The sequence below is a fragment of the Rhea pennata genome, chromosome 5, assembly GCF_028389875.1.
Source record: "Rhea pennata isolate bPtePen1 chromosome 5, bPtePen1.pri, whole genome shotgun sequence".
In the NCBI taxonomy this organism is placed as follows: Eukaryota; Metazoa; Chordata; class Aves; order Rheiformes; family Rheidae; genus Rhea; species Rhea pennata.
In genome coordinates this window covers 63301578-63328774 of record NC_084667.1, presented here as the reverse complement: position 1 = coordinate 63328774, position 27197 = coordinate 63301578, and the positions used below count along the sequence as shown (strand labels likewise).

Genomic DNA, 27197 nt, shown 5'->3' with positions numbered 1-27197 from the left:
GGCGACTGTGTCCCGGGCACTGTTACGTAAGGAAGAATTTCAGCATTAATTATGTGTCTTGGCCTCAGGATTAAGTCTGTCACTCTGGACACCAATAGTAGTCTCAGAAGCTTCAGAGTAGCATCTGGAAGCCAAAAAAACAAGTTTATTTTGTAGGCTTTGGGTTTGTTCTCCTAGGACATTCACCCTTTAGGGTCATTGCTCCTTTTTTCCCTGCCACTGCAAAGCAATGGCAGGTTTTCTGGAGAACCTCCTGAGCACAGCCACCATGCAAGACTATCGGAGCTGCTGAGGTTTGGCAGTTCCAGCCAGGCAGATGGGGAGGGGGGGGAAGGAAAAAAAAAAAAAACGTTTCAGTTTGCTCTCAGCCACCTTCCTCCTTCTGGTGGCCCTGAGGAGGGGCAGAGGCGAAGCTGCAGAGCCTCCTGCCACTGGCGTCATTAATGCTCGTTAAGCCAGGATGGAAACAAACCCAAACAACAACAGTCTCCAAATTATTCTGTCATTCCAGACAGGGTTTCTTTTTGTGTGTTTTTTTTTTTTTTTTTTTTTTTTTTGGGGGGGGGGGGGGGGGGGAAGGGGGGTTGTTTTGTTTTGTTTTTCCTCCTGTGAAGCAATTAGTCTCCTTTAGTCCTGGTTTTAGCCGACCTGAAAACAATAGCAGTTCCTCTCCGGGCAGGGCAGTCAGCCGATCTGCTTTGCTTATGGGAAAGGTGAGACATTTTTCCTTTCCTGTCTGGGAAGAATCTCTCTCTAAAGACGTTTCTCACCTCTCGGTGGGCCTCAGCAGAGCCTTGGGTTGCTGTTCTCCCTCCTCATCAGCCAGCTGGTCCAGGTGTCTCTGCCCCCACCCCCACCCCCACCACCACCGCTGCCTTCTGCTGGAAGCCCTCCGTGTGCGTTGAGTTCCCCCCCTCAGCCCGCCGCAGGGTTAACCCTTCTGCGGTTAGCGGCGGCTCTTGCATGCGCGTTTAACCCAACCCACTCACTGGCTGATGATGTGGATTGCGGGTGCCAGAAAATCGTGAAGTCATCTGTGGTTTCTACCAACGACAGGCTGCTGTAAGACTCGCGTAGGGTTAGATTTTTTCCAGCCTTGCTCATCTGAGTGGTGCTTGATCCTAGGACAAGCTCGCTCTGTTTAATGGGACAGCGCGGCAGCGTGGGGTCCTCCTCGGTGCGTGGAGATTGGCAAAAAGCAGGGACAGCGATAGGGAGGAAAGGGATCGGCCAAATCCTGTGGCAGTACCGGAGACAGCAACTGCGCAACTTGGCCCAGAGTGACCCGGGAGGACCCATAGTACCTCTAACTGCTTGCTCCCTGGGCGATAGGAAATGCTGAGCCCTCTGCCAAGGGTGAAGGCCCCAGCTAGGCAGTGCGCAGGGCTGCAGAGGTCAGCTGCAGTAGGTGGGGAAGAGCCTGGAGAGCGGCAGCGCTGGATTTCCCCTCCATCGCAGCACTTCCATGCAGGGCACGTTGCCTCCTTGCTGCCCCAAGAAACTCAGGTGGGTCACAGCTTCGAAGGGCAGGTTCAGGTAGGAAGCCATGTGGCAATGCTGCTGGAGGAGAGCCCAGCGCGAGGGAGCTTAGTTCGCTAGAAAGAAGGACTTGACTGTCCTTATGAAAAACAGTGCTACTAGTGTCTTAGCAGCTGGCCCATGCTAAATCTGAACATTTTCAGAATCCATGTTCTGTTTTGTTTCTGCACATGAGGCAAAAGCCACAGACTTGCTAGTCGAGTGCCAGAAAAAGCTCCAGCTACCCAGGGCAAATGAGGACAAGAGCCGCTCTCCTTGGTTAGCTGTTGGTTTTAATAGCAAGTCACAGCATGTTTGAGTGATGTGTCATTGGTGTCACAGCTCCGATGTCTGTTTTATGAAGGTGCAGTGTGGGCACTAGGGCACCTGGGCTCAGGAGCGCCCTGGCCTTGAGACAGAAAGCCAAGATGGAAAAGTGGTTGGCAAAGAAACCGGTCGTATAGGCTCGCCCGTGGCTGATGTGTGGATGGGCGGGCGGCAGAAGAGTTCCTGCCTGCTCGGTAAAGCTTGTGCTGGTTCTGGGGCAGAGCCTGCCCCGGGCAGACGTCACACTGAGCATCAGCTGCACCCGCTCTGTGACTGGGCAGAGCCGCTTTTGGAGCATGCTTTAGTTATTGTGGGGAAATGAAAGGCCGTTGGTAAGGGTTTTCTTAGTGTTGGGTGTTTTCTGTTTTGAGTCATTCCAAGCATGATGAAGCCCGTGGTGCCAGGAGCGAGAGCAAGCACCCGGTGTGGAGACAGAAAACGAAATCCGCAGGGGCTTCGGTTGAGTTCTAGGTAGCGGAGGTGGCTGTGAAGACACAGGCGTGTGCGATGGAAATGCACAGACTCAACGCAGGCAGTACACAAGCGAGGAACTGGCTGAAGAGGAAGTAGGCTTAGTTAGCGTTTGGATCACCGTCGCAGTGATCCCGAGTAAGCAGTTGCTGTAGGGAAGATGCGGAGTGGGAAGTGAAACTAGCCGTGTGTTTAAAAGTTGTTTCCAAATACACACAGATGTAATCTTAACGTGAAAGTAGCTGTTGTTGGGTGGTGTGATTGCTTTCCTGTTACGGTGCATCAGAGTAGTGTACTGCCCGCTACTGCCATGTTCTCTACTCCCCAAGAGTTGCAACAAGGTCATTTCTGGTGCAAAGTCATGAAGAGGTTTGTGAAGTAAAGTACTATGAAGCCTAATTGAGAACAGAAGTGGGGGACAAATAAACCACACTTGAACGGTGTCCCCAAAGTACAGAGAGGTCATCTGTTGCTCTTTTTCTGTGTAGTTTGTCTAGAGCAGTTCCAGGAATTCATTAGTTTCAATATACATTTTGCAGGTGATGTTTCTGAGTATGTAAAAAATAAGATAATTCACTTTTTGTTCCTATTTCAGGGCATTAAAGAGTCCTTTTGCTTCCCCTAAGCTTCTATTTTCTTCCATTAGTCCTCATTCAATTATTTATTGATGGGGAAAGTGTCTGAAAACAGCAGTCCAGCCTGAGAGTAGCAGTACTTTACTGTGTAGATGAATTTGGAGTGTTTGATTGAACCCACAAGAATTGTCAATAATATCAAGAATTGCTTTTCTGCCATAAAACAAAAATAGGGCCTTGTAGGTGGTGTGTGCTAAACTTTGATGAGGACATGAGCTGAACACCATTGCACTTTAGGCATCACCTGTGCATTTGTACCTTTAACAAGCACAGACAAGGAATTTTTGAAGTAGGTCTTGCCTTTAGGTTGGCCTAACATCTGTAGTGTAATAGAAAATGTATATTGCTGTGCAAACACAGTGTGTTCAGATACAGAATTTTTAATTCTGAACTTTGTTCTAATGTGATATGGTCACACCACACAGCAAAGATTTCCGTCTGTTTTGCTTGTTGTTTCTTTTCTCCGTAGATTACAAACAATTTCCAATGATGATTTGTGGTGTCTTCTGCCTGCAGAAAGAAATTTATAATGAAAAAAATAAGGTGAAACATATACTATCAAGGCCTGTGTATGAGAGAGGGACCTGATACTTACAACTTCGGATCTTCTGCAGTTAACACAGCGAAATCTGAGAGCCCTAAAGTGTGGGATGTGGCCTGAAACAGCAGTAAGTTGAAAAGAGTCCAGGCACCTTCCAGTTAGCCAGGAGTTCTGGTCCTAGAAAGAAGAGCGAACTAGTAGAGTCAGAGCACGAGCTGACTCAGATCAGTCGACTGAAGAAGGTGTTAGTCATGGGCAGCATCTTCATAATTCCCATTTTAACTAGAGCCTGCTCCTTGCTGTTAGGCCTTGTTTCCATTCCTGCTTTGAAAATGCTCCTTGCACATCTCCTACGCAAACTTCCCAGTTTTCTCCTTGTAGTTGATACCACCTGTATTGGGTGATGGAAAGGAAAGGGCTCCTAATTCTTGAAATGACGTGTTGCAAGGATGTGACTGTAGATACCCCTGCAGGCTGGGTTGTTTAATGGGGAAGGACTGGAATATTTGGTCTGGAAAGTCATCTTTCCATGCCAGGAGGTATATTCCTAGAGATAGCACAGAAGTACTCTACACTCGGTTTCCTTCTCCTTGTTCCCACGTTGCAGAGGCCAAACTGCTCAACTGCAAACTAAGGAGATGCCAGGGCTGCAGTGAGTCTTATGCAGAGACTTTAGTACACATCTGTGTACCAAAAGCTCGGTGCATAAGACAGATCTTCCCCATTCAGCTCGCATTTCTGTCCTTTTCCTAGATAAGGCCTACTGAGATAGGGCCTATTTTTCATTTTCTGTTTAATTTGTTTAACCTAGTATGGGCACAGGTCATTGGGCAACCTTCTCAGCTTGGTAAGCAGGTCAGCTGAGTGTTGACTCCTGCTCCAAGTCACTCAGGCTTTGCTTGTAATCAGACAACCAGCTTAAGCACCTAATGCAGGAGCATACCACCAGAGTGGCGTTTGGGGTGGCATGCGAGATGCCGTCTGTGCCAGACCAACAGGGACCTGTGCCGCTCGTTCCTGTGCACAGACAGCTTGGGAGGAGTCCCCAAAAATGAGAGTGGGACTTTGGGAGCTCGGAGCCAGGCCTGGAATTCCGTCCGGCTCTGCCCTGCTTATCCAGAGCTTGGATGCTTGGGCTTTATACAAGCATGGAGTGAATCACCTGTACTGAGTGAATGGCAACAGTGTAATCCACATGAAACAAAAAAATTAAATCTTGGGATAATGACCCATTTTCTAGGCTCTCCCGAATACCTCTTCCGTCTGATTTCACTGGTTGTTGTGGTGAGAAGCAGAAAGATCTGAGCAGACAGAAAAGCAGTTTGTTTGCCCAGAGGTTCCCTGGAGTCTTAGAAAAAAAAAAAGAGTCAATGATATCAGTGATGGCCTCGGTTTCTATAACAAACAGGTCTCAAGACAGCATCCCCAGGAAATGTATGCAGAAATTGTACCCGTGGGGGCTCGGCAGCACTCCCCTCCTGAGCAGTGCTGGGTCCGGCTGTGTGCTTTATGCCCACAGTGTGTCACTCACTAGTGCTGCGACTGCTCTTTCACAGCACGCACAACAATTCTGTGCAGACGGTGAGAGTTTCAGCAGCATCAATGCTGGCCCCATGTTGCTGCTTCAAAAGTTAGTAGTAAATTTGTCATTGGAAATGACAGGCCAAAGCAAAGTGCTTCTGAAAATCCCCTCTAAAAATACAGGGTGGTACTTTTGCTCATTCCATTATAGAAAGGGGATTAGAGCCTATAGCCTTAGCTTTATAAATCTGGATGAGTAATTCAGAGCCTTAAGAAGGTTAGGTAATTTTTTTTTTTTTTTTAATGTCCAAGGGATTTGTCCAAAGAATCTTTGGATTTTTTTCTACCCAAAATTAACTGAAAATTAGAAGTTTTTTTTTTTTTTTTTTTTTTTTTTTTTTTTTTTTTGCTGGCTTCCTGGAATTCAGGCTCAGAGTAAAGCGAGTCCTATCTCTATTACATGAATAAGGGGAAGTCTGACTAGCTGTGCAGGTTCAGTGCAGGAGCACTGTCTTCCCCACGAAACCCCACTGGCATTACAAACACTAGTACAGGTTTGTTTGCTACCCAAGCTATTGCCAGAGGCAGTCTGTACATACGATCGTGATGAATACTGCCACTTTTTTTTTTTTTTGATATTTCCTAGAGTGAAATATTACCCCTAAGACTCGGGAAGGGGGCTGGATTTCACGGGCAGTGAGGTTAGCGGTGGGAATGCAGAGGAGTCGCGGCCGGTTAAGCTGGCGTCTGATTCCCGTCGGGCGGGCGTAGCGGTGCGCGGTGGTGGAACGGGGGCTCATCGCTCTGCCTCTCTGCAGCGAGGAGCCCCTGCAGCAGCGTGGTCTTGCTTCGATCTTGCCAGGGCAGCTGGAGCTCGGATGGGCCCTTCGAGCAGCTCGAAGGTGGGCTCTGGGCAGTTGGTAATCATTAATCTCGCTGGGTAACTCATTCGCTCCATCTTAAAGCATTGAGACCGTGTTGTACCATTGGCACAAGCCTGATTTTGTTTTACTTTCTGTATCAGGCTTCAAATCAATGTTGGTCTATTTTTGTCAAGGTGACATAACAGGCTTATGCTTTTTAATCTCTCTTGGCACTCTCCATCGTAAGTCAACGTCTTATTCCTGTTCCTGCATTTGGGTCTGAAGTCTGTTGTGTGCCTCCTGTGAAGACTTCAGGCAGGGGGACTCGCAGAAAGAAGTGTTGTGTTGGTGGGATTTTTTTTTTTTTTTCTTTCCTCTTTTTTTGGCAGGGATAAAATAGAAGCTCTGTTGGGAGCAGCTCAGCAAATGATGCTTTCTGGGCCAGTGAATTCCAGTGTCCCTGCCAGCGGGACTGAAGAGTCTGTCACAGGGCTAGGCTGGCAGCTCCTCCGGAGAGGGCGCGCGCGGCGTGCATGCCAAGGGCCGGACACGGAGCCTTTTTCTGTCTCGGTAAATGGGAGGACGTTTGCCCTGGGATTCTGGGAAATACCTCAGTGCGACTGCTGTCTTTCCTGACTAGAGTCCCACATAAAAGTGAATTAAATAAGTTGCATATGCATATATAGATAGATGTCTATTCCCACACGTGCACACACACATATATATAATATTTAAAAAAATATGTAAGTACATAGACACACGTGGGCATATAAATACGTATGGATTGTGGCATCTTTGGGCTTTCTCCAGCGCAGCGATCCCCGGAGCGTCGATGTTTCAGCCGTGCCGTCTCCAGCTCTCTGCTGCCCCGTTTCACAAGAGCGTGTTTCGGCCCTTCGGGACAGCGTCCTTAGCTCTCTTACACCCGCTCTGCGTGTGATGAAGGCTCTCGTAGGCGCGCCTGGCCCTGGAGGGACTCGGCGCGCCCGCGGAGCCCCTCCGGCTCTGCGCCCCTCGGGTTCAGACCCGCGGGCGCGCTGGAAGCTTTGTGGTTACGTATTGTGGTGTGCCAGGGGTCTTATTTTTTTCTTTTTCTTTTTTTTTTTTTTTTAATCTGTGCCTGTATCCTTGAGCCTACCCACTCTAAATTAACCGGGGGATGAATCATGCCCATTCATCTCAATAGCAATGAAATCATGTGTGTAATTGTGTTACCTTCCACAGCTGCTTTTTCTGCAGCGCCCGGAGGGAGGGGAGATGGCAACGCTGCAGTTTCGAACGATCAGGGCGGGCTTGGGTGCCAGCTCGGGCCAGCTCGCTTGCCGAACGAGAAATCGGCCCCTCGAGCGCCACGCCGTCTCCGGAGCGGCCGCCGGGAAGGGGCCGGTGCTCTGATGTGGTCCCGGGACTGGCTTCCAGCAGAAAGGGGCCAAGGCAGAAGGGAGCCAGGAGCGCCAGCTTCGGGGCCGCCGGCTAGCAGATGGCGCTGCCTGAACCTGGGCAGGTAGCTTGCAGAAACTTGCCCTCGTGCTTGAAGGACTGATTGACTTTGAGATTAAAGGGTAATAACAGAGCGCTTCTGGATGCAAGTGCTTGCCAGGCAGGGTTTAGTCTGAAGCCCGGTAGCAGAGCAAGAGTGCGTTTTACAGCTTAATCAGGCTTAGCCCCACGAGGGCACAAGTCTGATAGGGAGTGCTGGTGGACCTACTGGATGGATATGAGGAACTCTCTCTGTCTTGCACAAGTTCAAGCACATGCCTTGCCCTCCAGAGTGGTCCTTTGGCCTTGTGCTCTGGCTTAGGTTTCAGGAAGTTTCAGCCACTTCGAGTTTGAATCTGACCCCTGACATGAGTGCGTATTGCACCACTGCACGCCGGCGCAGTGCCTGCGAGAGACCTGGAGCAGGCTTTGGAGGCTGCATGGCCGTAGTCCACCGTGCTTTTATCCTAATGCATGGGAGCATGTAATTTCAAACAGGTTTTGCTCTGTGTGCTGTTGTGGAGGAGTTAAGGGGAGCAGGGAAAAGGCACAGGGCTCCGTGACACTCTGTCCTCCTCCTCTGCAGTAGTGCTCTGTGGAGTTGATAGGACATGCTGCGGGGCAGAAAATGAGGGGAAATTGCACTTGTGTTAATCTTCAGTGGTGTTTCACTCGCTTGTACCAGGTCTGAGTTTGTTTGTCGTATTTCTCCTTTTGCCTTATTTTTGAGAAATGCAGAAGTTCAATTTGGAGCCTTTGTGCTGATGTTCGTGGTCCCTCCACCACTAAGTGCAGCCAGCCTGTGAAAATAACTTTTAGTTTTGAAGACAGTGGAAGATGGCTCCTTGCTATGTTTTGTTCCTGTTTTCTTTTAATTTTATATATAAACTCTTGGAGAGGTTTTCCTTTCATTTCTGGCCTGCTGTACTGCACAGCAAGAACGAGACCTGCCGTGGCTGGGATGTCTGGCCTGCGTAGTGCTGATGGGCCAAGACAGAGTTTGCCTCTGCACCCCAGGAGTTTGTTGGAAAGGAAACATTTTTTGTTGCTCAGGAGATCGTTTTTCAAGAAAACTAGGAGTTAGCTGAATTTTTGTTTTGCAATCTCTGAGCTGCATTTTGATGCTGCTACTTGCTACATCTGGAAGCGCAGAGTCGACAGCTCGGATAGCCCCGGTTTCACGGTTAAATGAGGAAGAGGATAGGAAAGACTGAGATGAAATCCCTCGGGGGCTTCGGGGTTACGTTCTGAATTTGGGGTCTGGAAAGCAGCTCTCGTTATTTCAGCCTGTGGCAGCCTGAAGGATCGCTGTCTGTAAGCGGTTACCCCGGGTAAACGCTGTGCAACAGCATCGTACGTCAGCTTCAGTTCTTCGCTTGGTCCTGTACCCAAAAGGCAGCGCTATGTATAAGCATGACGGGCTTGTTCCTAGCTATGGTGATTTTCCTCTTTAAAGTACCACGACAGTCGAAGCAGAACAAGCCTCGGAGGCTCAAACGGAGCAATAGCTCTTCCTTTCGCTCAGCAGCAAACCTCGGGCGCTCAAGCAGTTTTTCTCGAGTTCAACGCAGCTTGATCTTCTTCTGATCTCTGCTTCATGACTTCCTTTTTCAAAGGCCAGTAACCTGGTTTTTCATTTGTGATTTCACTCTTTCTCCCTACCCTGAAGATGTGGTAGCAGCTAAACAAATAGCAGCAGCTCAGACTGGGTTTTTCTGTCTTAGCCCCGATAGAATATATTGCAGGTGTCTTCCTCAGTATTTATTACTGCCTGCTGACACTCAGCTTTATTGCTGCTTAGGAAATTTGCTTAACTCTTCCTTGATGCTGCGAGCGTGGGAATTGCTGGTTACAAAAGCTTACTTGACTACAAAAATAAATAATGTCTGCTTATTATGCAGAAGAATGTGAGAGATATGAACCATTTTCCATGAAGGAATTTTTAAGCAGTGGTGAATTCTGAGCAACCTAGGACATGTGGGATTGCAAATAGCCTTAATTCCGAAATTGGTATAAAATCCCAGGAACACACAACTTGGATGGGTCCCAGTCCAAAGCCAATGGAAATAGAACTGTGAAAACAATCTTTTGTTGTTTTTCTTGCTTTGGGAATTTGGGAGCTAAGCCCCCAAAATTCAATGTGGAAAGAAAGATAGAAAATCATTTCAATTTTTGTGGGCCCAAATTAATTGTCAAGGTTCTTTCTAAAACAACATCTTTTTTGCAACTCAAGAATGTTGGTTTCAAAATGAAATAGTTTGGATATTATTGATGCACAGGAAAATGGGAAACAGTATTATTAAATGTGCTTTTGGATGCACATTTTCACACTTGAGGGGAGTGAGGGGCTACAGGTATTTCAAGGGAGATCAAATACCTCATATTTGCTTCTGTGAATGGTGCCTAATGACCTTGCATGCTGAAGGCTGAAAAAGCAAAAATGTTCCCTCTCAGAAATGCCCAAATTAATCATTTGGTCAATTCCAGGTTTTAACATTTGGCTGGAATGTTTTACTAGTTTCACTTGAATTTATGAATAGCTTCCACTGTCCTGTACCTACATTTCCCATGACTACATGATTTGCCTTCAGATGGGAACAGCTGGCTTTTGCAAGCTTTAAACTGGGCCTTTGGGATTACCAAGCCTGAGAGAAGAAGAAACTGAGGCAGTTCAAACTGAAACGAGTTTCTGCCACCCCCTGTCCTGCAAAGAAGGTTCACAGGGTGGTGAAAGCAGAAGAGGAAAGAAACATCTCGTCCTTTCCTGCATAGTCTCTGCATCACAAATGACATGATCTGACCAGAGACAGGTACTCGTGTAACACCTATTCACTGGAAAAACTCTCTCTGTGCAGGGAAATCGTACTTGACAAATGTTTCAGAAAGGACCAGATCACCTGCAGTTTTATTTTTATGTTATGATTTTTTATTTTATTTTTACGAATGTTAAACTTGAGCGGCAGATATATTAGGAAACACCTCTTCCAGTGAGTAAGGCTTAAACAGCTCATTTTGTCGTTTATTCTGGGTCTAGAATAAAATGATGCCATTAAGCTGATGTGCGGTAGCTGTGTGCGTGGACAAAGGCTGCCTTTCTGAGTTGGGATGAAGTCTGTTTGCTGGTGGAGGTTTGCCAGGGAAAGGCTTAAGGCAGAACCTCATCAGGACCTTAGAAATGCAGCCCTCAGAAAACCTCTCTCCTGTTATTGCTTCATCAGACTGCTAAAAATATTGAGTGGAAAATGCAAGTATTAAGGAAATGAGGTAGATCTGGGCATTGTGAGCTGGATGATTTCCAGTTTCATCAGCTTCCCGGAATTCTTGCCGCTAAAACGAAGAGCTCCTTGTAAATCTTAGAAACCTGTCAGTCTTTTTCTTTCATGTGACTCCACTGGTTCACGTGGTACGAAGCACGGTGAGACCTGTAAATGCAAAGCAGCAAGCGCAGAGCTTGAGAGTGCTGGGATCGCTTGAGGGAGATGCTGTGCCCAGTGCGTGAAACCAAAGCAAAGCTTTCCCAGAGAATTATCTTATTGGTCGGGTCCAGGGCAGTCAGAGAGCATGCTCCAGAGGAACTGTTCGGCTGAGCCTGCCGCTGCACTAACCCATAAGTCTCCTCCAAAGGGGACATGTGGGGCCTTTTTGAGGGTGCTTGCTGCTTACAAAGTTTGCTCGCGGGAGGTCCTCTTCTAAAGTGATGTGTGCGTAGCCTGAGCATCTGAGCTAGTGAGAGCAGGTTAGTGCCATGTTACAGGTTATGTGAAAATAGAAAACGCAAGTTTTAGATTTCACGTTGCTGGAAAGACATCAAGAGAAGCCAATATCCTGACTGCAGGAGGAGACAACGGGCATTCCTAATGGGTTTAACATGCGATGCGGTGAAGCCAAAGGGCTGGAAGTTTGCCTCGTGTGGTTAAAACTGTACTTGCCTGATGGGAAGCAGACAGTTGAGATTTAATGGCAGTTATATGGACCGAGGCTTTCTGGAGGGACACAGCAAGCACACAGCACTCTTGCACCTGTAGAGGCGCCTGCCATCGTGATGCTGTAATGAGCATAATGTATTATGCAGCTAACAGGGATTTGGGGCTTTCTACACCATGTCCTATGGGGCAGAAGATGAGAAGGAGTAGAATATCTGGTAATCTGGCCTGCAGAGCAGGCCCAGTGCTTTGGCTGCATCTTGCCTCTTCTCCTCAGGCTATAACTTGCCTGTTCAGTCCATGTATGTGACTGTTTCTTCTGGCTTGAATATGGCAAACGTGTAATTGAAGTATTCCCAAAGCATGACAGGACATGGTGAATATTTTTGAGAGTTGGAGGGGGAAGGAGGGGAGAAGGGGGATCTCCAAGCAGGTTCCCCAAAATTCCCCTTGCAGTTGCATGTGTAGATGCAGCTCCAAAAGTCAGGCCCGCCTAGGACTGAAAAGGTGATTGCTGCATTTAAATCTGAGCCAAGAATAAACTGTGCATTTCAACCACATCATTGCAGATTCCTGGAAACAAGGCCTGCCTTTATGCTTGGAGGGCTTCCCTGCTCTGCCAGTAACCACAGGGAAGAGTAACAGGAGCTTTGCCTGTAAACCGCTGTTGAAGGCATACTGTCATGAACAAGCACCTACAATATCTCTCACTGTGCTCACCTAAGCCTTTTCCAGGCAAGCCTTTGCCCACACAGCGTAATGGCCATTTTTAATTCTAAGAGGAAGGGGGAAAAAAAAAAGTGTCTTCTACTGAGCATCCCACCAAAACCAAACAGCGCATTGTCGTACAAGCATGAGCATTGTCCTAGACATCCAAATTGCCTTGGGTGCCAGATGGCCGGGGGGCCAGCTGGGAATGGCGGTGTCCTTACAGAGGGGTTTTAACTGGGTTGTGTTGCTGTGCCATGTTGCAAGTTGAAGGAGAAAGATGTTCCTGTGATTAAGATACTGAACTGGAATTCAGGAAGTTGATGTTCAATCTTGACTCTGTTGAACATAGGCAAATTTCTTAACTTTCACCTCTCACTTTCCCATCCATTAAGAAGAGGCTAATAATACCTTTTTTTTTTTTTTTTTTTGGTACCTCTTTGGGACAGGATGTGGTTCTGACTGGTTAGTACACTGTGGTCATTGATCTTTGCACTGTAATGGCAAAGTTGAGGGTGAACTGTCTGAGGCTCCAGCAAAGCTTCCTGGGGTGGTATGGGCTGCAGAAATGCTAATGCAAAACAGAGTAATCAGCCACCTGTTTTTCACTTCAAGATCATAGAAAGAGGATGACCAGGTCTTTAAGAATCTAGCTGAATTCATATTTCAGCTCTCCCATTGGTTTCCATGTAAATATGGAGATAGCACCTTTGTAACCACCTCCTCATTGCTCCCCCTTCCCAGGGAAACAGAGATCCAACCAGAGGGGAAAATATATTGACTTCCACCATGTATTTTGTAAAGGCACATGAAGCCCTCAGATGTATTTAGTTGTTTGATTCCTGCCTGGACATCCAGCTGCCTTTGAAGGGCCCCACATGGCTTTGTGTTGGACTATAAGCCTGTCCTGCATGTCAGTAAAATGGAGATAGTGGCACTGCTGTTGCAGTATGCACAGTTGCTGTGCGGAGTTCTGTGTAAAACTCCTAGACCGAAGTGAGTCATACCTAACATAGATACAGAATGAATTTCCAGGTCACAGCTCCTTGAAAATAAATTGAAGTATCAGGGATAAACTGAGATAAATGCAGCTTGTGCAGGAAGCTATGACATAGGCCTATATTCCAGAATGTTTCTCCAGCGAGATACGTTTGGGGCTTCCACCAGTGCAGTTTTTCTGCAAACTCGTGAAAGAAAAAAATGTGACTATTCACATGGAAGAGAGCTCTCACCGTAGTTGCTTTCCTCAGTCTGTGACTGCACCTAGAAGCTGTTTGACAGCTGAGAAGCAGAGGTGCTAAGAGCTGGTATGTATTTTTAGGAAGGCATTGCCCAAGTCTGCAGGTGACCCTGTGCTATCTAGTCGTGTTCCTCACAGTGCTTGTAACTACAGCTAGTTGTTGAGGCCATCTCAAGGTCAGGCAAACTGATAAGCTTTGTTAGGGCTCTGTCATTTTGACAGCTCTACTTCTGACTGTGAGTTTCCAGGCTCTTATAAGTGTTGTGGTGGAAAATGTACAGTGTGGTAATTGGCCGTGGGGGTCTCGTGACAGAGAGTGGGCAGCAGACAAGGAGGCCCCCACCACCAGTGAGCACTACTTGGGAAATTTGCTTCTTGCATTAGTGCAGGCCTACTGGGATTGATGCAACTGAGATTTTAAGGTTTTGTCTTATAGTGGAAGCATCGTGTGCTGGCTACACGTTCAGCCTGCCCATATGGTATGATACCAGCAGGGAATTTGTTTTGTTCTCAGACCAGATAAAACTCCCAGTGGGATTCATCATTTAGGTTCTTCTGATACTGGGAGGTCTGGGATTTAACCTCCTAAACTCCTGGAGGCAGGACCTGCTTCTCCTCTGGAAGAGGCCTCGCGCAGCTCCTCGGCTCTGCCTGCGTGTTCTCAGCATGGCGCTCTGCTGAATCAGAGCACGTCATGTGCGGCGTGTTTTGCTGCATCATAACATCATTACACAATTTGACAGCTCTGGCAGCCTCTTCTCCAATGAGTCCCAGAGCTAAATTAGGAGAAGCTTTGCCAGTCAGGCTTGTGGTGTGTTTGGAAAGCCATGTGGACGAACTCGTATAGCACCTGCCCATATTAAATGCAGTTCAGCAGAATGATATTTGTCCCTCCCTTTTTTAAGAGATGAAGCAAAAGAAAAGTCCTCCTGCATGACTTCTATTTAATTTTTCATGATGATGAGGCTTATCCAGTTTACAAGTTAAGCTTTGGAGGCCCGACACTGCCTTCATTTGCCTTTGGCTTGTTCCAAGCACGTAGTAACTTTGTGAATCATTTTCTTTGCAGGGACTTGAAGCTGGATAATGTGCTGCTGGACTATGAGGGTCACTGCAAGCTGGCAGACTTTGGAATGTGCAAAGAGGGCATTCATGATGGCATTACCACAGCAACCTTCTGCGGCACACCAGACTACATCGCTCCAGAGGTAGAGGGGACCTAAAGTTAGCTTTAGAGCAGCAAGTGTGCTTTCTGGTTTCTTTGGCTACATCTTATTAGACTGCTAAGTGCCAGATTCATCCCGGACGCACACTTGTGCAAGCAAAGCCTCAGTAAATCAGCAGGCTGCTGTAGGCACCGAGTTGAGCAGGTGTCCCTCTTAAAAGAAGCCATAGTGAAAGATTGAGGTGCTGGGCTGCAGCTGCTAAAACCAGATGACAGAGGGAAGGTACGCATAGATACTGGCCCAATTTGATCTGAAAAGAGATCAACTTCTCCCTCATTTCCCATTTAATTTCTTCCTTTACCTCCTGCTTTTCCTGTCATTCATCAATCTCATTATCAAATTTAAAAACACCTCTTTAAGGAACAGCTGTCCCCAGATGCTGCCAGATGTTCTGGTAGGGTTTTAGGTCCCTTTTCAATAGAACTGATTTTTTGTCTGTGGTTGGTGTTCATGCCTCTTTCACAAACTCACACTCTTTTCCCTCTCCAGCTGAAAGTATTGCTGTTGGAGGTGTGCAAGCATTTCCTTCCCAGAGGCAAGGAGGAGGTGGTGTCAGCCCACACATGTGGCTGCTTTGCTGCTTCTGACACTCAACCAGTTTAGCTGAAATCCCATTTCTCCTCCTGCAAAGCCTTGGCATCCCTTTTAAGTTTTTTTTTTCCCCAGATGACCCAGGGAGCAGTGAAGCTAGTTCAACCCTTGTTTGCTATATCTGAGGTACCCTTGCGTGGACTGCAGGGTTTTCAGCTGGGGATCACACGTATGCTTTGGCATGTCCAGCCACCTTAGCAGAGAGAGCTGTTAGGACACAATGAGAACTTCTGCATTAACGTTTCCAAGTCCTTTTCTTCTCTCACTCAGTTTAAGGAGTTTCAGGGATGATATTTCTTTCTTCTTCCTCCTTTAGATTCTTCAAGAGATGCTTTATGGCCCTGATGTTGACTGGTGGGCCATGGGAGTGCTGCTATATGAGATGTTGTGTGGCCATGCCCCTTTTGAGGCTGAAAATGAGGATGACCTCTTTGAGGCAATCCTGAATGATGAAGTTGTCTATCCAACGTGGCTCCAACAGGATGCAGTGGCAATCCTCAAAGCAGTGAGTTTCCGTGGCTGTTTATGTCTCCGATGCTCTTTGTCCTGGCTTTCTCCAGCCTACATCTAGCAAAAGAAGATTGGACTGGGGGATGGTGGATACTCAGATACTGTGGTTACCCTGATCCCAGCCCTCTTACTTTCCTGGGATAAAAGTAAGCTTAAAAAAAAAAAATCCCACCAGCTGCACTTAATGTGTGTCTGCACAGTTATGTCCAGCAGTCTGTGTGTGTGTGTGTGTCTGGGCATTTCCTTGCTGTCTTCATGATTTACAATGTATGCTCATCTTCGGAACAGAAGCAGCAGGTAACACACTGCGTTATCACATGATTTCCATATGACTAGAATGGTGAAGAAGTGAAGTCTTCCTGATAATCCTTTGCACTGAGTCTTGGTAATTTCAGCCTTCCCACAGGGATCGCTGTCTATGTACAGATACAGACAGGTTTTCAATCTTTTTGTATTGGAAAAAAAATGAGGTTGTACAGCAAACGGTTTGAAGAGAGCTGTGGCTGGTGGCAAGGATCCTGAGGAAGGCGACATCTAGTTCTTGCTCTGCAGTGTATTTCTGCGCTTCCCAGGAGTCCTCTCTTGATCTGTGTGTCTTGACCTGTGATGTGGGAATTAAGCCCTTCCTAAGCTCTCAGCCTGTGTGTGTACAAACGGTGCCCGGTGCACTGCAACTCCCGGGCTCTGCTGCAGTGAATCAAAAGGTGATCGAAGAGTGAGGGTGTTAACCTAGGAATCAGGCGACGTAGGGTGGCCGTTCCGCTACTGCCTTCTTCTAGCCCATGGTCCTGTCACTTAATATCTCTGAGAGTATTTCATACAAAGAAGAATCAGAACATTTACTTTCCCTGCAAAATCACTGTGAGCAAAGATGCCTTTAAGACTGGATGCTGCTAAATATTGTGCTAATGGAGAGACAGAAAAATACTTCAGTATTGTATAAGTCTGTGATGGAAGGAAAATGTGGCCAGGTACATGGTTGTCATATTAGGAAGTTCAAAGTATAATAAATATTCTATTTGTGTTTTAACCACTTAATGATGGCTAAAATGATAAGGTGCTTGTTTTCCTAATTCTGGTAGGAACCTCATAGAAACAGCAAGTGCAAACTACATTCACCCCAGACTGCTCTGACGTTCTTGGAGCCCAGCTTTTAGCAGTTGGCTCTTTTCTGTGATTAGCAAAAAGCAGTATGATGAATGGCACCGGAAAAGAGCATCAGAATCAAGGCAGAATCTAGAAAGTTAAGTAGAGTTCAACTGGGCATCTCCAAAACTGCATAATCAACTTATGTATTGTTGGTTGCTTGGCCGAAAAAGGTCTCCTCTCTGGCCATTCTGCATGACGTATTGCTGATGAAACCCAAAGGAAAACAAAACCACATCTCTGAAATTCACTTGTGTTGCTCAAGAGAAGCACTACAGTTTTAGGAAATGTCTGCTAAGGAGAAAAGGCTGAAATTTAAAGCATTAACCAGGAGCCTTGTAATTAACTGATGGGAGGTTGTGTTTGAAAATTTTGCTGGACATTGGATTCTTTAACATTTTCATTTCCTGGGCTGCTGCTACAGGGAATGTGGCTTTTGCGTCATGTTTTACAGCACTGATGATGGTTCACTGCAACGTGAATTTCTGCAGCCTTGCAGTACCTGTTTTCAGATTCGGACCTATTCACGAGAAGAGCCGCTTATTTCCTTTTCAGTTTCTCATGCTGAGTTTTTAGAGGCATCAGAGCATATTGGCTTTAACAGGAAGGACGCATCCTGTCATAAGACCGTCTGATCACCTGATTTCATTAAAATTGGAAAAGATAAGCACTTGAATTTATTTTGAGTGGTAACAAATATGATGATCACTGCTGAGATGTGTACTTGCAAAACCACTCATAGTGCTTTTGCTCAGTGATTCTGGGTGTTGTTTTACCCTTTTTTCATTTTTTTGTGAATATTTTGTGAAGAAAGGCAGTATGCTTTCTAGTTGTTGATTAGGTAGGTTTGTTGTTTGTCATAGACTTCTGATGTTAATATTATGGATAACTGGGACAGGCAACATGGATAACTCTCTGAGCAACTTCTAATCACTACTGTATTTATCTCCAACAAAATCTTTCTGTAGTTTAGAACCTAAATTCCCTGGTTTACAGCTGTGACAGTGAAGCAGAGATAGTGCCCTAGAAAACCAGGTCATTCAGCTGCTGCAGTGACAAAAATTATGTAAGGAATTACACTGCTTGGGAAACCTGTGGAAACCCAAGGAATTAAGCCTGGGGTCTCTTACACTGCAGGCTAAAGCCTTAATAACTGGATTATCCTTTAACTGACAGTTCTGGCCTCTAACCTTGAACAAGACAAGTGAGAATTTACTTAATATTTGAGTGATAAAAAGCTCTGGAATTAAAATCAAATTCTCCTGCCCAGAAGATGCAATTTGGTGTAAATACTTAGAGATTCTCTACAAATGGACGTATCTAGGTTTAGAAAGCACTTGATCAGGCTGCTTTGGTAAAGAGCTTCATGGTAAACGTGCACGATAGATGTTAGGACCCGTTTCGTGGCTGTTCTTAGTGTGTTTTGCTTTCATTTACCATAATTATTCTTTACCAATTTCCCCCCATCAGTAATCACCTGATTTCTGAAGGCTGCATCCTGTTCATCTTCATGGTTTCCTGATAGTAACCAACATACGTATGTAAGACTTCATTTAGGTTAGTGGGTGTTTCTGGCGTGTTTCTGAGCAGTGGTACTGACGGAAGCAAAAATAACCTAGGTGCCCTGGGAGATTGTTTAGAAATCAAGGCAGATATATTTGTGCTTTAGAAAATTTTTCCTGTTCTAATGTTTTACCTCCATGATGTTTCCCCTCAAGAGCTAGAGGTAGGGCAGAGCTGAACCGGTGTAAATTGGCAGTATTTTGCTGGAGTTTGTATTCCCTGAGAAGGGAAATAGGAAATCCCGCTTATGCGCCCTGCTTCGCCTGAATACGTCACTGGGGAATTTGGGGAATGATGGTTCTAGTCAGGCAGAGACTACCCTTGAACTGAGATCTCCAGCTACTCATAAGAACAAATCTAACTGAGCATGAATTTGCCTGTGGGATTTGGTCTCCTATATCTTGGGTAATTGGCTCAACTCTCCTTCGGTGAATGCCATCCTCTCTAGAAATCCAATTTTTTCTTCTGCCTGTACCTGGAAAAGTGAAATACTTCGTTCTGAGCAGAATCAACATTTTACATTGAAAGAAAATAAAAAGTGCAGAAAGAGAGAATTGCTGCCGAATGGATTTGGACCACTTCAGTTCAATCTGAATGTAAGGAGTTTTTATGATTTTTGATGGATCAGCCATACTTAAAAAAAAAAAAAAAAGGTGTTTCTGTGTAGCCCTATTCCATAACAGTCAGGAGGAGTTCATGCCAGAGAAGCTTTGTCCTAATGCTACTGTGTCCATGCCTGTAAAAGAAATTCTTTCAAAGACTCTTTGCTATCTGCTGACGTGGTAGTCTGCAGCATCTGATGAGGAAGAGACTGAAAGAGAAACTTTGTGAGCCAGCAGAGGCTGCACCGTGTCTTTTGTGGTGAGAGTGCAGCTGGGGTTTCCTTTATTATGGCAAGTTGATGTTTTGAATTTGTAAATTGTCACTAGCAAAAACCCCTTGAGCAAGGAGAGTAGCTTTCCAGGCAGCTGGAGGCTTGGGGATTCAGCTGAGTGAACAGCGATGTGAAATACGATCCCCTCATTTCCCGTAAGCAGGGTGGTATTTTGGCAGCGTGTTTTACTCACTACACGTCTGAATGTCTTTCTCAAATGCAATCTAATCGCAAGTCAGAGTTAATGGGAGGAGAGAATGAAAAGTCATAGTGAAAATCAGGGCTCAAGTCAATAGGATAATGGGACATAAATTCACAAGGAAAAATGCGGGGATTTTCCTTTGCACATTGTGTTTAAGACAGAGGAGGACTAAGACTGTTGTTTCACTCCATGATTGATGATCTGAAGTAGCAGTGGTTGGCCTAAAGGCTTGGAAATTTGGGAGAGGAATGGCAAAATAGATACTTTCACTCCTAGAGCTAGGTAACAGCAGGGGTTAGAAAGCAGCACTTCTCCAAGGAAGCATTAACCTTGCTCTGCCTTCTGGAGCCTGGATTTCTGAGCTCCCATCATAGCTGCATCTACTGAAGCCATGGGTGTCCCTTGGCATTTGTGTGCCAACCTATGGTCATAATGTGAGCTCTGAAATACTTTGGGCCTAGCTGGAACACTCCTTCAAAAAGCAATGCTTGAGCAGCCTTTCCCATAACTGTATGGTTTGGGGACTGCAAATTAGACTGTAGAATGGCTGTTCTTCCTCCAGCTTCTTAGAAACATGCATTTTGGAGAAAGTGCTACCAGAGCTTTGAGACTAGGCAGAAATCTTGGTTATGTCCCCATCCCTGGGTCTTTTGTTTGAAAAATAAACATTGGGCAATAGAAGGGTAAGGTGCAGAGGAAATTGGCTGTGGTTTTAGTAGCCTCTACTTCCAGACAGCGCAGGTGGAACAGCATGGGGTAATCTAAATGCCAATGGAATAGTGCAGAGAGCGTTTTTGTGGCAGAAGGAGGAGGGGAGGGATTGAAAGGGTGAGGGAGTTCAGTTGAGAGAGCAAACATGACTCTTATCTCTAGGAGGAAATGATGGTGTCAGCCATATAGTGAAAAGGATGTAGAAGGAAAACTTGAGGTTATTTTTTATTATTATTATATATACTTTTAAGAGAACAATAGCCTGGAAGTGACACTGACTCACAAGGCAAATGCTCTGGTTTAGTGAACTCTCTGCTTCAGATCACTTCCCTTCGCAGGCTCACCTGGTTCTCTCTGAGCCCAGCACAACACTGGTAAAGGAGCACCAGGGGGTAAGACTTTATGCTTTGCTCTTTGTTCTTGCAGACTTGCTTAAAATCCCCTTTGTGTTTCCAGGTTCATATCAAAGGTCTGTAGAGTGTCTGCAGATTGGTGCTCCAAACATTAGGCAGGAGAATAAGGACACTGCAAGGGTGGTTAGAAGCAAGGTCCTGCTCTGACGACCCATGTTTTATGGGCTCAGCCCTGGCTGTGGGAACATAAGCTGAAGGAATTGAGATTTCCTTCCTGGCTTGTGCCATCAGCCAGGAGGGAGCTTGCGTGGCGCTTGGAGGCATCAGGAGGGGGAATCAGTTAAATGTGCCAGACCTTTAAATCCAAACCCCTCAGACTTTAGAAAGCCTCCAAGCCTGATCTAGAAGTCAAAAAAAAAGCCCTTATCTAGAAGAGGAAAGCCTCTTCGCCCTTCTCTGTGAGCCCACGTCACAGGCTGAAGCCAAGAAACGAGGGCTTTTCTGTTGGTTCCTCGTTTTGTGGCTTGCCCTCACAGCAAGCACCTACAGAGATGTTCAGTACCGAGTACTGGCAGCGTAACCTATCCCTGCTTGCTGTGAGGCAGCACACATGAATTTTTCTGGAGAGCAAAAAATTCAGGAATGTTGCAATGCGGAGAGCAACAACTTAATTTCCAGTCAGAGAGAGAGGTATTCAGGCCCTTGCAAAACAGCCCTAGCCAATCTTCATCTTGTTAGTTAAAAAAACCACTCTGAACTTTCTGCAGAAGTTTATCATTCCTTTGCTTCCCGAAGAGTGACTGTGAGGCTGCCTTAGGCCCCTCAGTGACTTCTAGAAAATGTTTTGGGATTCTTGGGCTGTCTGTAAAAACTACATCCTATTGGAATTGTTGTGTCAGAAGTTAATACAATGAACACTTAATGAAATTCGTAGTAGAAATATGTTAGATGACAGTAGGAAAAATGCACATGTATGTTAGAGTTTTCTTCCCTCAATTTGCAGGTGGTACTAGGTGAGGAAGAACAAAATCCAAAGGGTACCGTCTTCCAATCCTCCTTCCATTGGAAATGGAAAGTGTTTCCCATCATTTTTGAGGAACTCTGAGTGCTGGCTACTAATGGGAGACTGTTGTTGTTGTCAAATCCACCAATCCCAAGGGAGTATAGGTTGATGGTACTTATTTCCTATTGTTCCGAAGGAATTCTGAGGAAGTTTTGTTGTTCTGCATGCTGAGGGCACAGCGCAGCTCGGTCTGGCTGGGTACAGATTAATAGCTCCAACAGAAAGCACTTGGATACACAGGCTCCACTGCATGAACATCCGGCAGTAGTCTGGCAAGAAAGAGGGTTGGAGGGGTGCTGAAAAAAAATTCTTCTAAGGCACTCCACCCGGGCCCAGCCGCAGGAAAGAAAGCAAAGTGAACCCTTAGCTGTGCTGCAGGAGGAATAAACCACCGATAACGAGGAGATGCCACGATGATTGGCCATCATCTTGGTGAGGACCGCTTTTACGTGTGTGGCAGCTTGTTTTCAGAAAGGTCTTCTAGACAATGCTTAGTGCTGAACAATACTTGCCCCACTTCTGTAAACATTAATGGGGAGAGAAGGTGGGAGAGGCCAGGGTCTTCACAACAGGAAGAGTGAGAGGCAGCTTTTTAATGTAATCAAAGCAAACTGCCTGCAGCGATGGAGGACTGAAGAGTAAGGGACTGATTTCAAATTGACTGCAAGGACATCTGAGTTGAGGGGAGACATTGCTGGTCCAGACTGCCTAGACTCCACAGCTGCTGGTTTCTGAACGTCAGCCTGGAGGGTCAGGCCTTCTGAATTGTTCTTTGAGGGTGCTTCTTCTCTTCATAGTCAGTGTTTGCTCAGGGTCCAGCACATGTGGATACTGGGAGGTCAGAACTATTCCCATCTGTCATCCGGTCAGATACAACTCACTGTAGGTGTCTGCAGCCTCCCTGCAAGCTATAGCAAGCAACGTATGACTCAAACTACCTCGGCTGTGCTTTGTTTGGCACATCCAAGCACAGTACATTCGTGCTTCCTCTTGCTGTTCTGCCTCACCTTTTCCCCAAGTCCCAGGCAGTCAGTTTGGCCACTGTGTTGCTGTACCAAACCCCCGTGTTTGTGCTCTCTGGTCATCTCCTAAATACCTATGAGGGGTGAAACAAGGCAGCCAGGTGCTGATGGTGTAATGTTGCCTCCTACGTTGCTTGTACATCACTCAGCACAAGGCTTGTGTCTCTCCTTTGCACTTGTATCTGCCAAGTTCTTTGTTTCAAACAGATAGAAAAAGGCAGATAATCTATTTCATATGCAGCACTGGCAGAGCCCAAATGAATTTGTTTTTGAATGAACCAGATGCCAGGAGTATTTTTTAGACAAAGATTATAAGGAAAAGGGACAACACAATGATGGACCTACTGAAATCAAAGCAAGAAACTACATGAGCTCAGAGCTATAGTTTATCCTTAGAGCTGTAGAGCCTGCCTAACAAAAACAGATATTAAAAATGCCTTCAAATATCCTTCTAAATTATTCTCTTTGACATCTCTTCAGAGTTGGCAGCCTCCATAAATCTTCTTTAACTGTTTAAGCTTTGGCTGTCAGATTCAGGCAGATACTGAATCTCTCTGAGAAACTCTATCCTGGATCTGTGTAAACATTTTTTCTTTATTTTGTTTTTTGGAAATGCTTTCATCTTGCCTTTCCTGGTTGGCTCTGGAGCCCGTGCTGCAAAAGCAAGATTCTGGAGCCTGCTGTTTCCCTACTGAGACACAGTTCTGCAGTTTTAAATGTTCTTGCATCTAACCCATTCTTGCCATACACCCCTGTTAAACTGTGCTTACGCTGCAAGGCTGTGCTCCACCACGGATTGTCTCCTCTCTTTCATCTGTGCTCATGTATCTATTTCAGTAACACGTCATCTCCTACTTTTTCCCTTATAATTCTCAAAAAGCAGATAGCTTTGCCCAGTTATTTTAATCTTTTTTTATCAGTTGGACCCTCCATTTATGATGTGTTCTTCTTCCCCAAACTAAAAGTCATGTGCTTTACAATAATTCACTGTGAAAGAAAACTAGTGCCATCTTTATATAGCCTGCCAAGGTTAAATTCATCTAGAATTAGTCATTAGTTCTTTTGCTTTTCCCATTCCAATAGGCTGAAATTCAGCTTCTTGTTTAAGGTCCATAGCATGGAGACTCAGATTTACTTCACAGAAAAAGCTTATAACCCTGCCTATTGTAAAGTCAGTTATCATTCATCCTTCTCTTTCCTGCCATAGATTAAAAAAAAAAAAAAGTGAAGCAGCATTCATTGTGCCAACTGTTTTTTTTTTTTTTTTTTTTTTTTCTTCCTCCTTTAGGTGCTGAGGAGGAACCAATTCCTGTGGCTCAGCCTCTAGCTTAAGGCTTTGTGGCCTGGGCTCACTTCTCAGCTCTGCTTTAGATAGACATTGTGATTATAGACTCTCAAAGGCATTTTGGTGAAGTTCATTAAACTCTAATGTTGGGGGAAAGCACAGAATTCACTTGAGAACCTGGATTCGATCTAGATATGAGAATAACTATTCTCCCTTTGCAGTAGGGAATGTCTCTTGATGGGCAGCCCCCAGTGTAGTGAAGCAGTGTCTCTAATTGGGAGGTCTCAGCACTTCTGCAGGAGTAATAAACCTCAGATTGTCCGAGCTGTTTAGAGCTTTAGGTCTTTCTTGTCCACTCATCCTTCCATTTTGGGTCTTTCTGACCTAATGTATCCATCTGTGAACTTCAAAATTAAAGCAGTTGAAATATAACCAAGACTATGAAAGAGCTCCTTTGAAGTATTTTCCTGTGATTTCCCCTTCCCCCCCGCCCTGATCAGCCTTTACAGGTTTGTCCAGGGCACTTTAGTCCCCGTTGTACTTGACTATGTAAATAGGCCACCCAGGGAGGTGCAATAGATCCCCCGCTCCTCTGGACAAGTCTATCAGAAAAGGATTAATTGTTTTCCCAGGAAACCCTAGGGAGATTCTAGCACTGGTTAAAAAGAGAGTGGGACCATGCCCCTACTCTGCTGATGGGTGAGATGCCCCTTCTATCTCCATGATTGATATATCGATGTAGTAATAGACCCGCATATCCCCCACATTGTAACTACAATCCAATTGGGGCAATTTAAAAACAGCAGCCTGATTTTGAAATAAATCTTAGGGGCAAAATAAGTCTCCCATGTTTGAAAATTTTGGCCTTTTCATTCTACATTAGGGTTACTGAGATAAATAGGGTTGGGGGGGAGCAGGGAAATGAGCAGATGCTAATACAGCAAGTGAGTTTGTAGCTATTCAAAGAGTATTTAATTTCCATATTTTGGGCCAAGTTCTCTGCTGGTGGAAGTCAGCAAAGTGGCATTGGTTTGCACCAGCAAGAAATCTGGAGCCAGATGTTTCTATCCCTCGTGTGAGTTTCTCTGTCTGACTTGATTTATTTTGCTCTCTTGCTCAGCTGTGTTTGCAGAGCAGCTAATCCTTCTTGTTTGCCCAAGCTTTGACGGGGCAGCACCAAGCAGCCGTCTCTGCACTGGAGAGAGAACGGAGAGTGAGATTAAATTGCTCCACTTAATATCTGCTACGCTGACATTTTGTTCTTCTTGCCCTGGGCTGGCAGGTTAAACATGTGACTCCAGTCTTGTTTAGTGTTACAGCCTTCTGATTTTTACTTCCCTTCATGTTCCTTTTGTATCTTTCTTTCTTTTTTTTTTTTTAACTTGGAAGGTAAAATAACTTAAACTTCATACATGTGCGCACACACTTTTAAAATGCTTTCAGGACACTCTTCTACTTTCGAGACTTGACACTTCTAGCAAACTTGGGCAACAGCACCTGAGTTCACTCTTGGAGCAGGCAAAGATTGCACAAAAAGCAAAGAGAGCTGCTCAGAGGTGGCAACTCCATCAGTCTCAGTAACCTGCTTGTAGGTCTGAGCCCTGCATTGCTTCTTCATGGAAGTTAGATGTGCTTGCAAGTATCACCCTTGGCAGAGTCTTATGGAGAGCGATGGGACCCTTGCCCAAGAGAGCAAAAGACAAGACAGGCCCAAAAGAGAAGCTTTTTATAAGAAAAAAATAAAATAAAATAAAAGCTTCTATGCTGTGCAAATGCCTCCTGGCTTCCAATCATTAAAAGTAATACAGACGTGAACGAACAGAGCCATAGAGCCATCTTTCTCCTCCCTCGTTAGAGGTGGATGAAGGGTAATGCAACCCCGGCCTGCTGGTTCGCTTGGCTTACATAATAGGCACCCGAGCTGTTTTCAGCCACTGCAGCGTTCAGTCAAGAGATTCATGGAGGGAAGCCTTAATTAGAGTAATTGCTCTATTTATATAACGATTCCCCTTTGTCTGAGATCAAATAGATCTTTGAGAAATCTTATTTCCTTCAGAGTTAATTCCTGCCCTGTTAGTCTAGCTCATGAATCTTAACGAACGCGAGTGTGTCGGGTATCCCAGCTCTCCCTCATTACTGGGGAGGATACTGCGGGGCTGTAAGTCTTCCGTGCTACTGCTTTTCTCTTTGGTGTGTCCGTTAGGTTGCTGGCAACAGGCAGGAAGTGTTAATAGTTAATATCTTCAACAGGGAAATCTTGCTTTCCTTGAAAGATTTCAGGTTCCCTGTTGTATTGGCATAATCCCAAATAGTGGTCCTTTGAGGAGGATGGAAGCTGTGAGGAAGAGGAGGTGGCACTGAAGGTCTGCTGTCAGTTCTGCAACAGGTTGCCCTTGTGCTTTGGGCAAAATAAAGTGACAAACTTCTCTGGGCCTCTGTTCCCTGTCTCTAAGGTCCTGTCATCTCTGCTGTGGGCTTGCCTTTGAAGGGTGAGCGGTGAGCTGCTCAGGGCTATGGGCTTTCTCCTGCAGGGTAGATAGATGCACCATGCCCCTTGCAACAGGGTCCTGATGGGAACTGACCCATCTAAAACTTCCATTAGTACAAGAAAAACTAAAATGTCTCCCTCTTTAAGATGGTTGACAATGTGAAGGAACTGACTGAGCAGGAAGTTTTATTTCTCCTCCTTCCTGAAGTGAATTTCTTTTATGAAAGGGTCTGGATTTGTTTGTGTTTCCCTTAAACATGATGTAATTTTAGGTAATAAATTCACTGTGATATTACTCATGAATGATGATATGACACAATGAGATAACATGAAAACCTATCAGGGTGGTGATACAGAGCAAAGGATAAGCTTGTACATGTAAGGAAGGTAATACTTGGAAACATCTGTTTTGTGCTAACATCTCTTCAGACTTCCAAGCCATTAGACTTTATTTGCAAACTGTGCCCCTTGAGACAGGAGTTGCAATGCTGCATGCAAGCAGCACCTGAGAAGTCCAGCGTGGGCTCCCCGCACAGGCCGGGGGTCCTGGAGCCCTTCCTGGTGCGGTACGTGTCGCTACAGCAGGTCAAGGGGAGGATCTGCGCAGGTCCCTTCTGCCACAGTGACAGCCAGCTGGCCCTGTCCCCTGCTGTGGTGTGGGCTCTGGGGGGTGACGCAGTTTTTTCCTAGTGGCTGGCACTGTTACTTCTGCATTTTTTCCTTGTAACTTCACTGGCCCTCTGTGGACTGCTCTCCAGCTCGTAATTTCTTGTCAGGGTTTGCTGCATTTTCTTTCAGTCAGTGTTTTCCAGTGATTTCATGAAGTCATGTTTCTGGCTCATTCCGGCTGCTGGTTTTGGCTGAGGTGTTGTTGAGAAGGTTAGCTGAGGTCGGTGTGAGCCTCCCTTGACTTTACTGCTCTATAAACTTGGGTAAC

At 45.7% G+C, this 27197-nt stretch overlaps 1 protein-coding gene across 1 annotated transcript in view; it reads left to right on the top strand.

The window, feature by feature from the left end:
* Positions 1 to 27197, top strand: part of PRKCH (protein kinase C eta) — a 117093-nt gene that overhangs the window by 82693 nt on the left and 7203 nt on the right. Inside the window, exons 11-12 of the mRNA XM_062576223.1 lie at positions 14296 to 14434; positions 15360 to 15548. Of these exons, the coding sequence (XP_062432207.1) occupies positions 14296 to 14434; positions 15360 to 15548 (328 nt within the window). The remainder of the gene's footprint in view (positions 1 to 14295; positions 14435 to 15359; positions 15549 to 27197) is intronic.